Below are 21161 nucleotides of genomic sequence, written 5' to 3'. Positions count from 1 at the left end.
AAGGGCAGCTCTGCAAACCATGTCCACATGTTTTGGGCATGCCCGGAGCTTAGAGTGTTCTGGCAAGGGTTCGTGAGGGCAATGTCCAAGGTGCTTAATACACGGGTGGTGCCGAGTCCAGAGATAGCAATCTTTGGAGTGTCAGGAGACCCGGGAGTTCAGGGGGCGAAAGAGGCCGACGTCTTGGCCTTTGCCTCCTTAGTAGCCCAGAGATGGATTTTATTAATGTGGAGGGACTCAAAGCCCCTGAGTGTAGAGACTTGGGTTAACAATATGGCTGGGTTTCTCAGACTCGAGAAAATAAAGTTTGCCTTAAGAGGGTTTACGCTAGGGTTCTCTCGGAGGTGGCAGCCGTTCATCGACTTTCTTGGGGAAAATTAAAATGTCAGCAGCAGCAGCAATCCGTGGTGCGGGGGGGGGGGGGGGGGGGTGGGAGGGGGGTGGGGGGGGGTGTGAATGCTTCATTGGGATGGTGTGGGAAGACTGGGTCGCGTGGGGTAATGTCTATTTAATTGTTATTGTATATTCTCTTTTTGCACTATGTTAATGTTCACTCTAGTTTGTTTTGTTATTGTTACTACTGTTTTATTGTGAAATATTCTACAAAACCTTAATAAAAATACTTTTTTTTTAAAAAGAGAGGAAGCGAGGAGCATTGCTCTGTCCTCAATGTAGGTCATCATCATTCTCCCGCAGAGTCTGATCAATGGATTTATTGCCTTGCTCATGAATTTGGGCACCATCATGAAAATCCACTGCTGGCACCGCACTAATGATGAGATTACCGATTATAGTCCCCACACTGGGAGATCTTCTCACCTCCTAGTCCTGCTCGTCTTCAAACCAATAGGCTATGTTCGTTCCCTAGCTTGACAACTCATGCAAGCTCTGGCCATGGTCCGAGGTTCTTCCTCCTCCTCCTAGGCGGGTTGCCCCTCACCACCCGTCTCAACTTCCTCCTCATCCGAGGAGATGTGGCATTCCTCCGAGTCCTGTTGGTCTCCCCTTTGAAGAGCCAGGTTGAGGAGAGCATGCAGACCACAATTGTGTGGGACACCCTCTGGGGGCTCTATTGGAGGGCATCACCTCCCTGACAGATCCAGGAATAGGAATCTTGAGCAGTCCTATCGTCTGCTCGACCAGCGCGTGCATTGATGCATGAGCCCCGTTGTAGCGAATCTCGACACTGGCGTCATCGACCACCTCCTGAGTGGGTACCTCCTGCCCCTGAGGAGCCATCCCTCCAGCTGCTGCTCTCCCTCAAAAACGGCTGGTATCTGAGACAGCCTCTAGTTGTAACTATCATAGATGCTCCCTGGGAAATGGGCACACACCTGCATGATGTGCATGTGTGTCCTCCACTAAGCCTCACACCCTCCTTTCTCACACTGGAATATCCCCACACCTGTCCCCCTCATTCTGCCAGGATTAGGCTCCTGAACCCTTGAGGCTCTCATTGGCACATTTCTTCTGACATTTCCCGAACCTGTGCTCCAATCCTTGTGTTAGGTGTCAGGGCAATTGAGTAGATGCATGGGCCCCACATCTGCATCCTCATTGCGTACCCCCCCCCCCCCCCCCCCCCATCATAAGGGGGTGAGTGATGGATCCTTGCAATCGGGTGCTTCAGTATCCTGTGTGCAGTTACCTCTTGTATGAGCATTGGAGGTCAATGCTTGGGACCCCATCTATTTTGCTTAAACTAAATAAACTAAATTAACTAAACTGAGGAAAATATTAAAGAGGGCAGTCCCTGAAAGCGATATTGCCTTAAACAAAAACAAGGAGCAAATTAAACTTAAAACAGCAAACTAAAATGTGATGCAAAGTGTCAATCAGGCATCCCAGGCCCAGTGGTGCCCAGTCAGCACAGAAGGCCTCAATGGTGCCCATGAACACTTTCCAGGGACACCCGAATGCAGTTCAGGGGCAGACAGTTGGGTTGGATGACCCCGTCGGTCACCCGCTGCCTGGACCGATTTATGGCAAGTTGTGCCAGGCCCAAGAGCAGATTCACGAGGAGATCCTCCTCTCTCCCCACCCCTCTCCCCACCGGGTGCCGCAGATCAGGAGCGTGGGGCTGGAGTGCAAACAAAACTGTAATAAAAGGTTTTCAAAAACCTGAAAAGGGGGTGCATCCTAAAACAACTTACACATGCATGGTCCACGGACTCCACAAGACCACAAAAAAGGCAAGCATCTTGGAAGTCTGTGAATCTATGCAGTCTATGCTTGTATGGGACTGCTGCATGCATCACCCTCCAGCCCATGTCCCTGATGTTGAAGAAGAGGACTCCTCTGTAGAGGGACCTCCACTGGGGACCCCCATGCTTGGGACTCCAATCAGTGGCAGGGAAGTTTACCTCTTCAGATTTCATTGGCACAATGGGCGCGTAAATGAAGGGTGAGGTAGCATTTCAGGCAAATGACTGCCTCTTGTGGCAGACGAGGCACAGCTGATTAGAGTGAAGCCTGCAATTAGCATGGCAAGCACATACCTAGAGGGCACACCCATCCTCCCATTTCACAACCCAACACACTAATGCCTGACAGTCAAACTTCCCAGCGAACTGAAATTGAAATTCCATCGAGCTTAACCCCTTAGCCCTCACAGTGCTGCTTGAGTGCAGTGCTCTACTCACATTGCAGTCGTGCTTCCCCAAGTGTCTTAATTCAACATGAGGCAGGAATGCAACCCTTTCCTGAGAACTCCACATTGCCCTTGCACCATGGCCTCTCATGGGATCCCACCCAGGAACTTCACAGTCACCCCCAGTGCTGACCTCCTCCCACTCACTTTCCAGCTCCCACTCAGGACGGGCACTCCCTCAGTGGTGATTTGGCCACAAGCCCAGCAAGGAAGACACGGGAAGTGATGCCTGCATGCCAGCCTCCAGACCCCATTATTAATGTCACAAGTAGGTTTACATTAGCACTGCAATGAAGTTACTGTGAAAGAACCATGGACGCCACACTATGTCGCATGTTCGGGTACACAGAGGGAGAATTTAGAATTCCCAAATTACCCGACAGCATGTTGTAATGATATGTATCGTGGCAGTATAGTAAAGGATTAACATGAAAAACTATGTGTAAATCAAACACTAGATGGTGTTACTAAGTTATTGTACATAAGGCAGCATCTCTTGGAATTCTGGGAGAAGGTGATGAGAAGCTGAAGAGAACATGATGAGAGCAGAGGGAGAATTGAATGTAGAGATAGAGCATGAGTTCAAGTCATAGTGTAGTTTAATAGTTAGGTAGAACATTGACTGCTGAACTACAGATTCAGTATCAGTAGTTTAGTATCTGTAACTCAGTAGAGTGTGCGAACTTCATTTAGTTTAGTAATGTAAAGTAAATTTGTTTTGATTCAAACTTCTTGGGCACGATTCTCCGCTGCCCACGACGGGTCGGAGAATAGCGGGAGGGCCTTCCCGACAATTTTCACGGCCTCCCGCTATTCTCCCCCCACTCCGGCCGGCCCTCGACACGAATCGCTGCTCGGCCGTGCCAAGGGTGGCATGGGCCTGCGATTGGAGGGCACCGATCGCGGGCAGCGGGTCCGATACCCGCACACTATTTGTTCTTCCGCCGCCCCGCAGGATCAGTCCGCGGGGCGGCTGAGGGGCATGACGGCCCGCGCATGCACGGGTTTTGACGTGTCTGCGTGGTGACGTCACCCGTGCATGCGCGGCTGACGTCATCGTGCACGTCAGCCGCCGTGACTCTTGGCGGGCGGAGTTAGCGACATTCGCTAACTCCGCGTCGCCGTGATTCCCCGGCCCCGATACTAGCCGCGCCCGGGGGGGGAGAATCAGGTCCCGGGACGGAGCTCCGAGGCTGGCGTGAAACACGGCCAGTTTCACGCCAGCCTTCACGGCATGCCGGATTTGCAGAGAATCGCGCCCCTTATTTTTATATTCTTTGTCAACACTACATATCTGGCCATCTTGGATGAAAAGGTAAGGATATAACATGCTACCAGTAGTGGTGATGTAACACAAGTCTTTCGGGACTTGTGGGAGGAAACCCATGTAGACACGAGGGAAACGTGCAGACTCTACACAGACAGCGACCCAAGCCGGGAATCGAATCTGGGATCCTGTCTCTGTGAAGCAACAGTGCTAACCACCATGCTACTATGCTGCCCAGTGAGAGTATTCTCTCCTCTTCCTCAAACAGGGGTATGGAATCATTCATGTTCACTCACACAGGCAGAGTACATTAATTATTCAGGACGAATATTCATAACACAGCAAAGCAGACGTATTGAAGGCGGTTCAGCTGGAAGTTTAATGTTTCTGTTTAAAGAATGTTCAAAACCTTAGAGCTCACAGAAGGCAGCTGTTCCATCTCAAAGCAAAGGAACATAGCTCAGTATTTCTACATATGTAAGTAATTCCAAATAGGCAGCCAATCTTCTATGGATCTGGCATGTACCTGGGCCATCTGCACACCTTAAAAATAGTCATTGATATCTATTTGTGTCTAGATGGGATTCGTTTTTAAAGTTCTGAAAGAGCAGCTTTTGCCTTCCAACTGTAGTTTAGTGCTATAATTACACTTTTGGAAAAAAGGTGAGGTTGAAATATGTTGGGCGGGATTCTCAGCTCCCGTCGATGTCAATTGAAGCCAGCCCATGCCGCTGAGGAATCCGTGGGTGGGGGTGCGTTGCCGGTGGGATCAGACAAGCCCACTGTCAGCGAACGGACGGAAAATTCCGCCAATTGCGAAAAGGTGCAACTGTGATTTTCAGGCCCCTCTCAAACCCACACATTCCGCTTTGGATACTGTTGTGGGGGGGGGGGGGGGGGGGGGGATTGGCCTCTCAGGGGAAAGCAGTAGCCAAGTTCATGGCACCACAGGTGGCTTTGCTGTACAGAACGGGAGAAAAACAAGCAGTGGGGTTGCAGTGAAAGGGGATTCAATAGTGAGGAGTGAGTACAGACTGGAGGTGGGTGTGTGCATGCCCTTGAGGAAATTAATACATGTGGGAACATAAGTCTGTATCTGAGTATAAATGTGTGCATATGAGTCCACATGTGAGCTGAGCTTAAGAATGCATGTGTGCATAGTCGGAGGTGAAATCGGCTGTGTGCTGCCCCTCATGGTCATGTCCCATTCTAACACTCACTATTGGGGCTCACAGTTAATCAACAGCTATTATGCACATGTACTGAACATGCTTTGGCTGCCACGATGTCATTGAGTTCACAAAGGAATGAAAAAGCTTTGATCTGTATGGCTGGGCTTAGGTGGACATTGTGGTTCTGTGTCATTACCTGGTGATTTCATCATTCGGAAGGGAAGAAAATTGTAAACAGAGAAATTAAAAACAAAAATCTATTACAGGCCCATATTTTTCATTTGAAAGCTCAAAGGCCTTATCCTGGAGTAACCTTCAATAGAAATATACAGGTTTGCGTTTTTCATTGAATGGCGACCCCATTGATGCAGGCCATATTGATTTGGGACTAAAGTAAGATACGTAAGAGGCAGAGAGGAGGGAGCAGACATGACTCCCTGAGCTGCATTGATCAATGGGCTGTTTAATAGCGGGTTTATCCCATAATCTCTCTATTGACAGTGGCTGGAGGTATTTCAGCATCATTTGGCCTCATGAACAACATGGGACAATCCAAGGGAACGTTGGTGTTGCCATCACCTTGCCAACTGCTAATAAAGAGTACATTATGTTGTGGTTGTGTCACCTGATTAATAACCCCATGAGTTCTAATCCCACCATGGTAGTTTGAGAACTTAAAAAAAAGAATTTAAAGTGCCCAATTATTTTTTTCCAATTAGGGGCAATTTAGCGTGGCCAATCCACCTAGCCTGCACATCTTTGGGTTGTGGGGGTGAGACCCACGCAAACGCGGGGAGAATGTGCAAACTCCACACGGACAGTGAATAGGGGCCGGAATCGAATCCGGGTTCTCGGCGGTGTGAGGCATCAGTGCTAACCATTGCCATGAGTTTGAGAACTTTAATTAAGATTCAAATTCATTTTGGCAGAAAGAATAAAAAAAGCAGAGTATTACTTAAACAGAGATCGACCGCAGAATTCTGAAGTGCAGAGGGATCTAGGTATTCGAATGCATGAGTCATAAGAAATTAGTATGCAGGTACAGCAAGTAATCAAATTGGCTAATAGAACACTATCCTTTATTCCAAGTGGAATTGAACTTAAAAGTAAAGATGTCATCCTTCAGTTATACAGGTCATTGTTCTTGAATATTGTGTGCAATTTGATCTCCTTATTTAAGGAAGGATGTAAATATACTGGAGGCGGTTCAAAGGGGGTTTACTAGATTGAAAACTGGAATGAGTGGGTTGTCTTATGAGGAAGTTGGACAGACTGGCCTTATTTCCACTGGAGTTTAGAAGAGTGATGCGTGACTTGATTGTCATATATAAGGAGGCACTGTTATAAAACTAGGAGTCGGCCTTTTAGGACAGATGAAGAGAATTTTTTTTTCTCAGAGGGTTGTGCGACTTTGGAACTCTCTGCCTCAGAAGGCAATGAGGTGGGTTCACTGAATATTTTTAAGGTAGAGGTAGATAGGTTCTTGTTAGGCAAGGGGAGCAAAGGTTATCGGGATAGATGTGAAATATGGAACTCAAAACACAAACAGATCAGCCATGATTTTATTGAATGGCGGAGCAGGCTTGAGGGGCCAAATGGCTTACTCCATCTCTTATTCTGTATGTTAAATGAAAAATGAAATGAAAATCGCTTATTGTCACAAGTAGGCTTCAAATGAAGTTACTGTGAAAAGCCCCTAGTGGCCACATTCCGGCGCCTGGTCGGGGAGGCTGGTACGGGAATGCTCCAAAAGACCATAAGATATAGCAGCAGAATTAGGCCATTCGGCCCATCAAGTCTGCTCCACCATTCGATCATGAATGATATGTTTCTCATTCCCATTCTCCCACCTTCTCACTGTAATTCCTGATCTCCTTATTACTCAAGAACCGATCTACTTCTGTCTTAAAGATGCTCAGTGACTTGGCCTCCACAGCCTTCTGCGACAATGAGTTCCACAGATCCACCACCCTCTGTCTGAAGAAATTCCTATGATGTCCCTACTACTGTGAATAAAGCAAATCCTTAGTTCTGTCACTGACCTTTGAGCAGGACTGAAGAGGAGGTTATGTGACAAGAGGCTTCAGAACATGACATTTCTGACCAGGTTTCTTGGCCATTGGTGGTTATTTCTGAGATGTGATGAGGTAGCATTTGAATTTCATTACTTTCTCTCATGATTTACACACTTTAATGAATTGTATAATTTCCACAAATAAAAATGAATGGATGAATGATTTCTCAAGTTGAATTCCAACAGTATGTCCCCAAACTGATTGGCATCTAGGATCTGTATGATTGGCATCACTTGTGCGCACATAGAGACATATATATAAATGTGCGCATAGACGCAATATATACATAGACGTATCCAAATACACAAACACAAAAAGCATAACCATGCATGCACACAAATATAAACATGTACACACACTTATAAACATACGCAAGCATGCCCCAAAAGCAAATCATTCAGCAGTAACCTAGCGACTTGTAAGGCCGGTACAGTTACAGAGTGAGGATGTATCGACAATACAAGTGATAAGTTCAATAGCCAATTAATGTTAACGAGCAAAATCCTGAGAGGATAGGGACTATGGTTAGATGGTTGGACCAATATTAGAGAGCAATTATTTGCATTTTCTATGAGTCAACACAGGAAATAACAGGTGCATGTTATAGAATGTCTGGCAATTATTTGGAAATAATCTGTCAAGAATCTTGAAACAAGACATAGAACATAGAACATAGAACAGTACAGCACAGAACAGGCCCTTCGGCCCTCAATGTTGTGCCGAGCCATGATCACCCTACTCAAACTCACGTATCCACCCTATACCCGTAACCCAACAACCCCCCCTTAACCTTACTTTTTATTAGGACACTATGGGCAATTTAGCATGGCCAATCCACCTAACCCGCACATCTTTGGACTGTGGGAGGAAACCGGAGCACCCGGAGGAAACCCACGCACACAGGGGGAGGACGTGCAGACTCCGCACAGACAGTGACCCAGCCGGGAATCGAACCTGGGACCCTGGAGCTGTGAAGCATTTATGCTAACCACCATGCTACCCTGCTGCCCACCATTGCACTCTTTTGACACCCTTCCTCCCATGTTTTATCCTGACTTATACTGGGTACAGGTCACAAAATCTTCACTTGGTGCCCGTGCTTCATGAGTGAATCTTTCCGAATGTGTTAGTGTTCCCGCTGTGGAGGGAGCATCGCAGTTGAGCCTAAGATTTTCCCTTCGGTTTGGCGTTGATGCACTCACTCACACACACTTGGACTTTTCCAGTAAGTCTTGTTGATAGTTGGTGGTGCAGTGGCTAGCACTGCTGTCTCACGGCGCCAAGGACCCGGGTTCGATCCCAGCCCCGGGTCACTGTCCTTGTGGAGTTTGCAGATTCTCCCCGTGTCTGCGTGGGTCTCACCCCCACAACCCAAAGCTGTGCACGGTAGGTGGATCGGCCACGCTAAATTGCCTCTTAATTGGAAAAAGAATAATTGGATACTCTAAATTTATTTTTAAAAAGGGTTGTTGATAGTAAAGAGATCAGTTAATCAGTCAGGGTTCCCAGCCCGACAGCATTGTCACCTATTGCCTGCATGGGCTGACACTATTCACTCTAAATACTGTAACTACAGAATTATAAATCACGCTGAATAATGTTTCACTGAATAGTTATCCCTCAAGCAACACTGCTAAAAAACGATTATCTGGCTTTCACATTGCTGTTTGTGGGAATTTGCTGCACACAAAATGGCTGCCAAATTTCCTTCAGTAATTGCACTTCAGAAAGTACTTAATTGGCTGTAAAGTGCTTTGGGATCAGCTAAGGTTGCGAAAGGTTGGGCAAATCTTTCCTTTTTTGAAGTTTCAGTATAATTAATTACAACAAAAAATGTCGCATTATACAACTGTTCAAAACCATTCACAACCTGCACGCAATTGCAGGCATAGCTATGCCACAATTATTTAAAATTTATATTCAGATTTAACAAATATTCAATACTCCCAGTAATTTGTGATACTATTTTTTGTATTCTTCATCAATGGGTATCATCATCTCCCCGGCTGTACAATTCTTCAATCAAATGGAAGTTCTTGACTTCCTCCCACTCTTGTGTGTAACCAGCTGTCAGGAGTGGCAGAGTCATCCAACGTGGCTAATCAGCGGACGTCAAGTATACAGCAATAGACAATGGAGATGTTCAAAGCATAAGGGAGATGCTAAGGAGAGACACCCGCGTAATCGATCTACCTTTCTGGTGTTGGAGGTTTACAATCTCTTTATCGTGCCATGACAGGTCACAGGAGCAAAGAATAATCCAGCACAGAAGATGACGATTTAGTCCATTGTGTCTATACCAGCCCCTTGACAGAGTAAGTACCCTGTTCTACAGCAAAATGCCATGACAATATTTTCTTACCACAGTGGCCTGGGTCTCGATCCTTGGAATTCTCTTCTTATACCTCTCCACGCACCCCCCCAGCCCAAACACGCTAACCCCCCCCCCCCCCCCCCCCCAACCCCTCCTTTAACGCTAAGCCGTTTGACCAATCCTTTAGCTCACCTGTCCTACCATGTCCTTATGTGACTCGGTGTAAACCTTTGTTTGGAGCACCTTGGAACATTTAATCCATTAAAGCTGCGACAAAAATGCAGGATGTTGTTGAGTGAGAGCGCCAAGAGATGATCGCCTTGCAATTTACAAATACTAATTTCAAAGACAGTGCAAATGCAGCAAAGCAGTGGGGTAGGGTGGGAAAGTTGGGATACTTGACTTGTTGGTAATGAGAACCCTTAAGTACCTCAATAATTAACGTCTGTGCATTATGGGGCATAGAGGTGAGTGGAAACAATCGATTTATCTCATTAAATGGGGCACAATAGCACAGTGGTTAGCACAGTTGCTTCACAGCTCCAGGATCCCAGATTCGATTCCCGGCTTGAGTCACTGTCTGTGCGGAGTTTGCACATTCTCCCCGTGTCTGCGTGGGTTTCCTCCGGATGCTTCTGCTTCCTCCCACAGTCCAAACATGTGCGGGTTAGGTGGACTGGCCATGCTAAATTGCCTTTAGTGTCCAAAAAGGAGGGGTTACTGGGTTACGGACATAGAGTGGAGTTGTGGGCATAGTCCGGTGCAGACTCTATGGGCCAAATGGTCTCCTTCTGCACTGTAAATTCTATGATTCTATGAATTGGACTGTCCGTGCAAAGGGAGCTAGAGGAGGCAGTAATTCAACAAAGGTAAATATCAAATGGTAGAATTCAGTGACATCTCTCAGAGTTGTTGGAGCGTGTTCAATAAATTGCCTTGCCATTTAAGTGAAAAAACTTGTCACAACCTCCAGAGCTTGTATTCATAAAGGATCTACCATACTGAATAGTACATGCTGGAATAAATCTCCCAAAGCGCGACCTTTTCAACCGGTTTCATTCGTAACATAGTGCTAGAATGCTGCCTTAAGTGAGATTAAATGGCACCACTTGAGTGTTAGCATGGCTCGGTTGTCTCTGTGTCAGAAGGTTATTGGTTTATCTTATTCTGGTATTTGAGTGTATTGCCCGGGCTGAGACCTCTGCGCTGAGTACTGAACAAGTGCTGCAATGTTCTTGAGGTAGGATGTCCAAGTGGATTGCTGAACATTGTTCCAAATGAGAAAAAAAACCAAGGAGTTCTCACAGTGTCTCAGATGACTTCCGGCCACACTAATGCTGTGCGGTGTGTGCGATCGCAAATGGCTGCATTACAACAACCGTAGTCACGATTCAGCCAATCTGTTGCACCTGGTGCGGAGCCGGGCACGACGGGTGAATCCCGGGAGAGGAGCAAATCGGGCTTAGCGCTGGGTGCCAGGTTAATCGAGTGTTACCCAACTCACTACGCCCGGCGCGATCTGGATCACGCCCAGATCAGCATATTTAAATGAAGCATTAGGCTAATTTAAATATGTTGACGCCACATTCACCCGGCTCCCAGGAGTCACCGGCCACACCAGCAAGGCCTCAACTGGGCACCGATTAATATTGGTCTCCACGAGCGGAGACCAGTCACAATGGCTACCCAGGGATCTCATGGGCCATTGGATCCCCTCGGTGGGCAAGCAGTAAACAAGCACTCCTCCTGGCCCCCTGGCAGTGCCAACTAGGACATTTGGCACTGCCAAAGTGCCAGGGCACTGATTGGGTACTAGGTTGGAATTGCCTCGGTGCTCTGGTGCTAGGTTGGCACTGCGAGGGCAGGGGCCTGAGGGGACCCATGCCCATGAAAGGGGTGGGTGAGAGGGGTATGACAGATGGGTGGGTTGAAGAGAGGCGTTTGAAGGAGCCTCATAAATTTTTTTGCGGGGTTGAAGGAGTGGCTCCTGAAAGAGGGAGTGGAATGCCTGAAAAGGGGGGGCCTCAGCAAGCCCATAGTGGGGTGTGCTCACTTTTTTTTAAATTTAGAGTACCCAATTCATTTTTTCCAATTAAGGGGCAATTTAGCGAGTTCAATCCACCTATCCTGCACATCTTTGGGCTGTGGGGGCGAAACCCACGCAAACACGGGGAGAATGTGCAAACTCCACACGAACAGTGACCCAGAGCCGGGATCGAACCTGGGACCTCGGCGCCGTGAGGCAACAGGGCTAACCCACTGTGCCACCGTGCTGCCCGGGTGTGCTCACTTGAGGGTGGGGTAACACACGTATCTGCAGGCGGGGGGGGGGGGGGGGGGGGGGGTGTCATTGTCCATGGGTGAGGATATGGGGCACCCTCAAGCTCATTAGAAATCGGGGCACTCTTTTGAAATGGTGGTCTGGTTTCGCTGGTGAGTTGAGCTCCCCACTGCTGAAGAAGTTCCAAGTGTGTGTTGCACTGGGGAGAATCTCTCCAAGACCCAAAAGAATGACTAAGTGTGGGTGAAAAGCGGTCTTGATGCCACCCAAAGGGCGTGATTCTCCAGCCTCGTTACATTCTCACTCAAGCAAAATGAAGCTGGTGAATAGGGCCAGAGGCCAAAAATGAGAACCGCGTCAGGCGTCAAACAGTTTGTGATGCAATCGGCCTGCTCTCGTAGGCGAAATCAGGATCTCGCCGTAACTTGACGAGAAACCAATTATCCTATTGAAAAATGTGAACCTGGCGGAAGGGCATCTGTGGGGAGCTGAGGAGGTGAGTAACTATCTTTGCTCACAGACAAAGAGCCCGGGAGCACAGGGATTGCCACCCCAGTGCTCGGTGGGGAATGAGGGACCCTCGGCTGGGGGTGGTCTGCTGTCATGGGGGGGTGGGGGGCATTGGGTGGGCAACTGCTCATGGCACCACCATGCCGACCCCTGGATCGCGTGTACCTCTTTCGGGAGCAAACCTTGCCCCTGCTCATCTGCCCCAACGACCACCCATAACCCCCACCGACTGCTGACGCCTCTGGCTGCACGGCTTATCTCCAAAATTCCTCACATAGACTAGGTTGGCTGTTTTGACTATTCTTTCGGATTTCACAGCATCATAATTTATTTTCTGATTCTCTTGTTTGGACTCCACCCTCCCTGTCAGATTTGGGAATAGTCGGCTTAATCAAAGCCGCCCTTCCATTAACAGTTCAACCGGGGTGATTCCTATCACAGTATGAGGAGTGGTTCTGTAATCAAATAAAAACCCCACCAGTTTGGTTTCGATGGATGCTCCTGGTTGCTTTTTCATGCCCTCTTCGAAGACTTCAGGGTATTTGTCAATAACTTTGTACAGTACACCAACGCCCAGACTGAAAATCTCTCGCCACTTCAGCCTGATCTGCTGGAGCCAATCTATCCCCATAAGACTTGGTCCTTGTCCTCGCACAATGATAAGTGGAAGCTGCCAGTGGGTCACCGGGGTCATTGTAGTACCCTTGATCCATAAAGGTTCCCCTGTGTAGGTAACTAATCTGGTTCTAGTGTCTTCATCCTTAAAGATTGGATTCCAGTTTGGAACTGATTAAATGTCTGTTCCCCAATAACAGAGACAGTAGCCCCCATGTCCACCTCCATCTCCAATGGATGAGCATTTAAGAGTAGCATTATCATTATTGGGGGTGATCTTGGTTGTGATGATACAGTTTAATGGCATTTTCACTTTATTTGGAAGTGGACATTCCTGCATGGTATGAGAAGCACGTGTATTGCCAATTCTGATAGCCTTGCCTTAGTTGTGCCCATTTACAGCGCTTACAGTAGTCCATCATCTGGCATCTGCATTTTTCCACAGTGAGTTCCCTAACATCCTGAGGGTTTGAAATTTCCTTGACTGCTGGGTGACACCCAGCTGAGCTCCGAATTGAGGAAGGGTGATTCACACAGGCCGCTTCAATCAAGCAATGGCTGCCTTTATATGAGACCTTTCCCACTAACTATCAGGTGACCCCTGTAACCGCTGAGCTCCGTTTTCTGTGTTCTCCAGGGATAGGGCTATCTCAACTACTTTTTTTAGATCCAGATTAGGCTTTGCAAGTAAATGGTTTTGAAGTGTGAAATTTGTATTCCACACACCAATCTGTCTTGTAACATCTCGGTCAGGGATGGGCCGACTTCACAGTGTTCTGCCAGTTTCCGCAACCTGTTTAAAAATTCAGTGACGGTATTTCTGGAGGATTATAAATGGCCTCGGGTCATAGTGATATTGTACTAGGTCTACAAGCTTGTCAAAAGTTTTTGAGTCAAGGATTTTTGGAAAGGTCAGGCTTTTTATTTCGCTGAATATTGGGGCCCCGCATGCTGTCAGCAGAATCACTTTTAACTTCTCGGACGGGATTCTCCCCTACCTGGCAGGGCGGGGCGTCCCGGCGGCGAGGAGTGGCATGAACCACTCCGGCGTAGGGCCGCCCCAAAGGTGTGGAATCCTCCACACCTTCAGGGGCTAGGCCCGCCCTGGAGTGGTTTGCGCCCCGCCGGCCGGCGGGAAAGGGGCTTGGCGCCATGCCAACCGGCGCCGAAGGGCCTCCGCCGGCCAGCGCGAGTTGGCGTATGCGCGGAAGTGCCAGCATGTGCTGGCGTCATCCCCGCGCATGCGCAGAGGGCTTTGTTTCTGCACCGGCAATGGCGGACCGCTACAGCCGCCGGTGGGCCCCCGATCGCGGGCCAGGCTACCGTGGGGGCACATCCCGGGGCCAGATCCCCCCGCGCCCCCAAGAACCCCGGAGGCCGCCCGCGCCGCCAGGTATCGCCGGTAAGGACCTATTCCAATTTACGCCGGCGGGACTGGCAAAGAACGGGCGGTACTTCGGCCCATCGCGGGCCGGAGAATTCGGGCAGCCCCGGGGCCCATTGAGTGGCGCTGGTCCCCACCATTATCCGAGACGGGCGGCGTGATTCACGCCGGGGCGATTTTTGGGGGGCCAGAGAATTCGGAGGACGACGGGGGCGGGATTCACGCTGACCCCCGGCGATTCTCCGACCCGGCGGGAGTCGGAGAATCCCACACCAAATCTCCCACAATTTTATTAGCCCTGAAGAAGTAATGCATGCACTCTGCATAATGAGCCCAATCTTCTCTGTTAACATCATAAGGTTCAAGTTTACCGAAGAGCGACATTTCGACTCTGACTGGAGAAGCTGCTCGTGTTCAACTCTGAAAGTTGCTTGGAAAAACTTGTTTTTACTCCTCCTCGCCAATGTGGGAACTTCATTAGGCAGGTCTTCTAACAATAACTCCCGCTATTAAAGTAACAGAAAGGGCTGTAACTGTGCCGTAAAACACTTGGAACCCAGCCCAGGGACCTACAGAGATGCCAATCCGGGTCGGAACAGCGGGTTTTAAACTCCTACCATGCATCTCCTCCGCTCGCCCAATAAAGGAATTTGTATTCCATGAAGCCCATGGGGAGATCTATTGACGATCCCCTGTGTCCTTCATGGTCACCATAACACAACCATTAAGTAAAGTTAATAGTCAAAGTCAAACTTCAGATATGACATGGTCAGGGATGTTGAGAGATCAGAGTCAAACTAATGGAAATGGTTTGAGATGCCCAGACAGAACGAGAAAGAAACCAAATAGTTAATTGAAAGTAAATAGGAAAGAGCAAGAAATAAGTTGCTCTTTTAATTATTTCTTGGCAAATTATGATACATTTGTTAAACACACACTGGTGCGAAGGAAAACATTTTTTTTTACATGTAAATCACTCTGGAAATATTGGTCACATATGTTTTAGATTCCAGTATTATCCCTTGAACTTGAGGTATTGTTGATGCTGGTTTGACATGTACCATTTAAAATGTTTTAATAATGCCTTGTTTTTTTTAAATGTAGAGGAAGTTAGGAGGGAAGACTGAGAGGAGATGTGTTAGAGGTATTTAAAATGATGAGGTACTTAGAAACTGTTCCTACTTGTGAAAGGATGGCAAACGAGAAAGCACAGATGAAGTAATTGGATAAAGAAGCAAAAGTGACTTTCATAGAATTTACAGTGCAGAAGGAGGCCATTCGGCCCATCGAGTCTGCACCGGCTCTTGGAAAGAGCATCCTACCCAAGGTCAACGCCTCCACCCTTTCCCCATAACCCAGTGACCCCACCCAACACTAAGGGCAATTTTGGACACTAAGGACAATTTATCATGGCCAATCCACCTAACCTGCACATCTTTGGACTGTGAGAGGAAACCGGAGCACCCGGAGGAAACCCATGCACACACGGGAAGGATGTGCAGACTCCGCACAGACAGTGACCCAAGCTGGAATCGAACCTGGGACCCTGGAGCTGTGAAGCAATTATCCACAATGCTACTGTGCTGCCAGTGACATGAGGGAAAACCTTTTCACACAGCGAGTGGTTGGAGTCTCAACTTCTTCCCTGAGAGTGAGGTGAAGGCAGGTTCAATGGAGGCATTCAAAAGCTAATTAAACTGTTAACTGAAAAGAAAGAATGTGCAAGGTTGTGGGGAGAAGTTAGGGATTGGCACTAAGTGAACTGCTCATTTGGAGAGCAGGTATAGATTGGATTTGCTGAATGACCTCCGACTGCACTGAAACAATTCTTTTATTTTGGGATATTGTAATAGCCGAGCATTTTGTTATATTGCCCTTACAGCTGCCCTCTCCGTTGAGGAGGTGTCAAGTAAATTGGTTCAATAATGGCTGCCTACAGTTAAGCATGTGTTAGCCATAACACAACTGCTGCCTATGGGCGTGATTCAGTGGAAATAAACCTGAGACCGTTTCGGGCGGAGTGTTTCTCGTCAGCTGCAGCGCCGAGATTTACCGCGCTATTCGCTGGCACTTCGCCATTTTTTGGGCCCTGGGGAGTTTCTCCCCGTCAAAGCCACATTTAGGCGCTTTTCCTACACTGGGGTGCTGAGCTTGCCAGCAGGCCCAGTTCCTCGCAGGTCAGGGCTCCACATTGACTGCCTGCCCCGGTCTCTACACCCTCCCCCTTTCGGGACCCCCCCCTTTTCAAGACGGCCCCCACACCTTCACCCCCAAAACATTTTCTTGGCCCCTTGAAACCGCCCCCCCCCCCCCCCCACCCCTCTCTCATTGGAAAGCCCCAGGCTCCGATCCCTGGCGGTGCCAACCTGGCACCCAGGCATCTTGGCACTGCCAGTCTTCAACCCTGGCAATGCCCATGGGAACCTGGCAGTGCAACCCTGGAACCCTAGCAGCACTAAGGTGACACTGCTGGTGTGCCATCGTGGTCGCTGCCAGGGTGCCAGACTGGCAGTGCCAAGATATCTGGGTGCCAGGGGCAGTATCCAGTCTTCTCCCCAGCCACTAGGTGGTCTCTAGTGGTCTGTGAGGTCCTTCGATATGCCATGATACCTGGTCCATGTTTGTGGAAACCAGTGTTAAATGGAGCCCTAGTGAGGTCTCACAGGTGTGGCCATTTGCTCTCGTGTGCCGGGTGAAAGCGGCATCTGGGTGTGATCCAGATCGTGCCGGGTGAAGGGAGTCGGGTGTCTTGCGGTTAGCCCACCACCCGGCATGGAGCCCGATTTGGAGCTCTCACGGGATTCACCTGACTCCGCCCCGGGCGCAACACAGTGACTGAATTATGCCCTATATTTCTATATTTCTTCCCGTGGAAACATTTCAGTTGACATAATTGGAGTCATTGTATAAAACACTCGTTTGATAGGCTCTGGAAGCCTATCCCCGATAACAACAACCATCTGCATTTAAAAAAAGAAACATATTATCCAAATGGTGAGACATTGTAGAACTCTGAGGTGCAGAAGAACCTGGGTGTCCGAGTGCATGAATTGCAAATGGTTAGTATGCGGATATAGCAAGTATTTAGGAAAGCTAATGGAATGCTATCACTTATTGCAAAGGGAATTGGTTACAAAAGTAGGGAGATTTTAGCTTCACTTCCACAGGGCATTGGTGACACCGCATCTGGATTACTGTGTACAGTATTTTTTTCAATAGATTGAGAGTACCCAATTATTTTTTCTCCAATTAAGGGGTAATTTAGCGTGGCCAATCTGCCTAACCTGCACATCTTTGAGTTGTGGGGGTGAAACCCACGCAGACACAGGGAGAATGTGCAAACTCCACACGGACAGTGACCCAGGGCCGGGATTTGAAACCCGGCTCCTCAGCGCCGCAGTCCCAGTGCTAACCACTGCGCCACATGCCACCCTACTGTGTACAGTATTGATCTCCTTATTTAAGGGAAGATGTAAATGTGTTGGAAGCAGTTCAGGGAAGAGTTACTGTAGACCGGGTTGTCACCTGGATGCTAGGATGATGGTGGTCTGGAGCGCGGGATTTCCCACCTGGGCACGGGCAGACACATAGCATGTAAGAGCTGCTCAATATTAACAATAAACCTTGAATGTTGTAGTTCCCGGTCACCAGTTATTGCAAGTCAATGCTTCTACATTTACAGACTCATATCTGGAATGGTTGAGGTGACTTGTGAGGAAATGTTGGACAGGTCAGGCTTTTAAAAGAATAATAAGTGGCTTCATTGAAGCATATAGGATCCTGAGGGGTATTGACAGGGTGGAAGCAAAGAGGATGTTTCCTCTTGTGGGAGATTCTAGAACTAGGACTCACTGTTTAAAAATAAGAGGTTGCCGATTTAAGACAGAGATAAAGAGAAATTATTTCTCTCATTGGGTCGTGAGTCTTTGGAACTCTCTTCCTCAAAAGGCAATGGAAGCAGAGTCTGTAAGGCAGAGCTAGATAGCTTCTTGATTAACCCGGGGGTGAAAGGTTACTGGGGATAGGAAAGAATTGTGGGGTTGAGGTTACAACCAGATCATCCATGATTTTATTGAAAGGCGGAGCAGGCTGGACGGGCCAAGTGGCCTGCTCCTGATCCTAATTCACATGTCTGTATGTTGTATAGCAACTTTAATAATTTATACTTTATATGACTCCTTTATCTGATTACTTTTGAGAGAATTGTTGCTATAAAGTGTTGCTTATGTATTAGAAATGGGGAGGAGTTTTAACCTAACCCAAGCATTGAGAAACGGACAGGATATTGAACAAGATTGGTTTGACCCTGTCTGAGAATACTCTCCACTGAAGTCTTTGGCGAGCATTATACGGTGGAGGGCAGGGGTTGGTATAACTGGTGTTCCACCTGATCCAATAGGATTCCTGACCAGGCAGTTAGTTTACAATTGTCTCCGTGGTGTCCCTCCAGTGTTACTAAAGATTAAGGTTCATCCTGAGCAAATAATATTTCAGACACTTACAGCTGTCTTCTTCTTCCATAAAGACTTTGCTGACGTAACACGCGTAGACAAACCCACAGAGCTGCAAAAGAACAAAAAGAGCAGAGTTCATTATTCACAATTTCAATTTCTTCCCTGTCCATAAAGGTACCAGCACAAGCCGGGCTACAAGTCCCATTTCCCCCCAGTCCATTACCTCAGTGGCCATTCTTCACGAGCAAGTCCATGCTGAGAGTTTTGGCATGCTATTTTATCACATGGTGCCTTGCAGTTAAGCTTCACCTGGTCTCACCCGATGCAAATGAATTTTCCAATGGTTGTGCTGGGGATTGGGGTCGTGGGGTTGGGATTTGGGATGAGGCGGAGGTGGAGGATGGACGGTGGTGATGGCCTCAATGGATTATGATGAAGATTCTAGCTGATTTTGGCTCTTTTCAATTAGCAGATTGGCTCTGCTGCTAAATGTAATGACCCCTAACTATTGCCAAGACCAGCAATTAAACCTTGCCACCCTAGGGGGAAAATTTCAACTATGAATTGATCCAAAGTAATGTGTTTACATTTGCACAGCGAGTGAGAAACTGAATTCCAAATCAGCTGAGTACTGAATACTGAACCCTGATTTAAAGTTGTACCTAAAGACCAGCAGCACATCACAAAGGTTGTTAGAGAAAAATGTCATTAATCATCACAAATAGAATGGGATGCTCCTTGAGTTTTGCCTCTGGCACGTGTAATAAACCAAAAGACATGAAGCCAAATATGCTGAATATTAACGAATACCCTTTTCTTTGTTTTATTCATTTCTTTCCATGCACTAGAAAATACTGTTTTATTCTTTTATTTATTTACATTTTTAACAGATTAGGAGTCAATGTATCCATTGTTTAATACTTGCAGACATATGCATTGGGTGAAATTAAGACAGCCCATTGACAGTTATATTGTGCTGAATTCACATTGACGGTACTGGTAATGCTTTGGACTGGCAGGGTAATAACAGCAGAGAGTTCTGTTACTCTGTTATGCTTCCATCATCTGAGAAAATATCTCATCTGCGTAGGTGACTTGGCTGAGTTTGTAGCACACTTGTCAATGAGACATGCAAGTTATTTGTCAAGTCCAACTTTACAACTCGAGCTCAAAACGCAAACTGAAAGGACAGCTGTTTATCGAGGATTCCCTGCATTGTCAGGGACACTGTTTGTCATGAGAGGGCTCTCGTTTTGCCTGATCAGACGGATAGCATAGAGGGGCAGAATTGTATCATATTTGCACCAAGTTCTGGCTCAGGCGAAGAAACCGGCGTGCAGCTCACCCGCTACACAGCCAACATTTCTCACTGGATAATCCAGCACTCAATGCAAAGGAAAATGGAAGCTTGGCCCATGCATGTAGGGCGAGCCAGAAAAAGCCAGCCATGTCAGGAATCCTGCGATCTGGATGCCCTTTGATCTCCGATAACAAAAAAAAATGAGAAAGGCTCACCCCCACACACACACACATAGAACCCTGTGCATACACACGGGCAACTCTGTATTTGTTTGCTGCTGCCTCTTTTGCTTCCGTAGTCTGGAGTAAGGAAAGTGAGGCTGTAAGATGACCTGCTGGGAGCTGCTGGAGGGGTAGAGAAAGGCAGATTGATCTGAATCAGCTGCAGCTGCCTGGAGGTTATGCGCTTGTTTGCTGCCGCCCCTTTGCTTTTGCGGTGTGGAGTAAGGCAGGGAGGATGTAAGATGATCTGCTGCCAGCGCTGGAGAAGGGGAAGAGGAGCTCCTTCTCCCTTCTGGTGTGTTCTGCGTCAGTGTTACTTTTTTCCTTGTTGTGGGGTCTACTGCTGGAAGCTGCAGGAGGGAGAGAGGGAGGGGGATTGATTGGAACGAACAACTTGATGGGAGGCATTGAAGAAATGCTTTTTCAGATTGCTGGTGACTTTATTGTACTGCTTACTGTTGAATGTTTAATGCCTGGAGGCTGTGTGTTTATTTGCTGCAGTCTCTTTGGTTTCTGTAGTATGAAGTAAGGAAAGTGAAGATGTCAGTTGACCTGCTGCCAGTGCTGGAGAAAGGGAGCTTTTTCTCTCTTCTGGCATGCTGTGCATTGGTGTGGCTTTCCAGTGTGACTTTCCACAGTTGAGAGTCCAGTGCTGGGACCTGCCGAAGGGGAAGAGAGAGGCAGACCTCTTCTCTAATAATAATAGTCTGCATTAGCATCACAAGTAGTGGAGCTGAGTCCACAAAAGATCAGCCATGATCTCATTGAATGGCTCGAGGGGCCAGATGGCCTACTCCTGCTCCTAGTTCTTATGTTCTTATGTTCTTATAAGTAGGCTTACATTAACACTTCAATTAAGTTATTGTGAAAATTCCTTAGTCACCACATTCTGGCGCCTTTGCAGGTACACAGAGGGAG

At 47.7% G+C, this 21161-nt stretch overlaps 1 protein-coding gene across 3 annotated transcripts in view; it reads right to left on the bottom strand.

The window, feature by feature from the left end:
• The window catches only part of LOC119965251 (sodium/potassium-transporting ATPase subunit beta-1-interacting protein 1-like), an 840540-nt gene that overhangs the window by 50888 nt on the left and 768491 nt on the right, over positions 1–21161 (bottom strand). For all 3 annotated transcript variants that reach the window (XM_038795744.1, XM_038795754.1, XM_038795764.1), the window contains one exon: positions 18771–18831. In XM_038795744.1, the coding sequence (XP_038651672.1) occupies positions 18771–18831 (61 nt within the window). The remainder of the gene's footprint in view (positions 1–18770; positions 18832–21161) is intronic.

Source organism: Scyliorhinus canicula, chromosome 1 (genome assembly GCF_902713615.1).
Source record: "Scyliorhinus canicula chromosome 1, sScyCan1.1, whole genome shotgun sequence".
In the NCBI taxonomy this organism is placed as follows: domain Eukaryota; kingdom Metazoa; phylum Chordata; class Chondrichthyes; order Carcharhiniformes; family Scyliorhinidae; genus Scyliorhinus; species Scyliorhinus canicula.
Note: the sequence above shows the minus strand (reverse complement) of the source record. Positions and strands in the feature narration are given on the sequence as shown.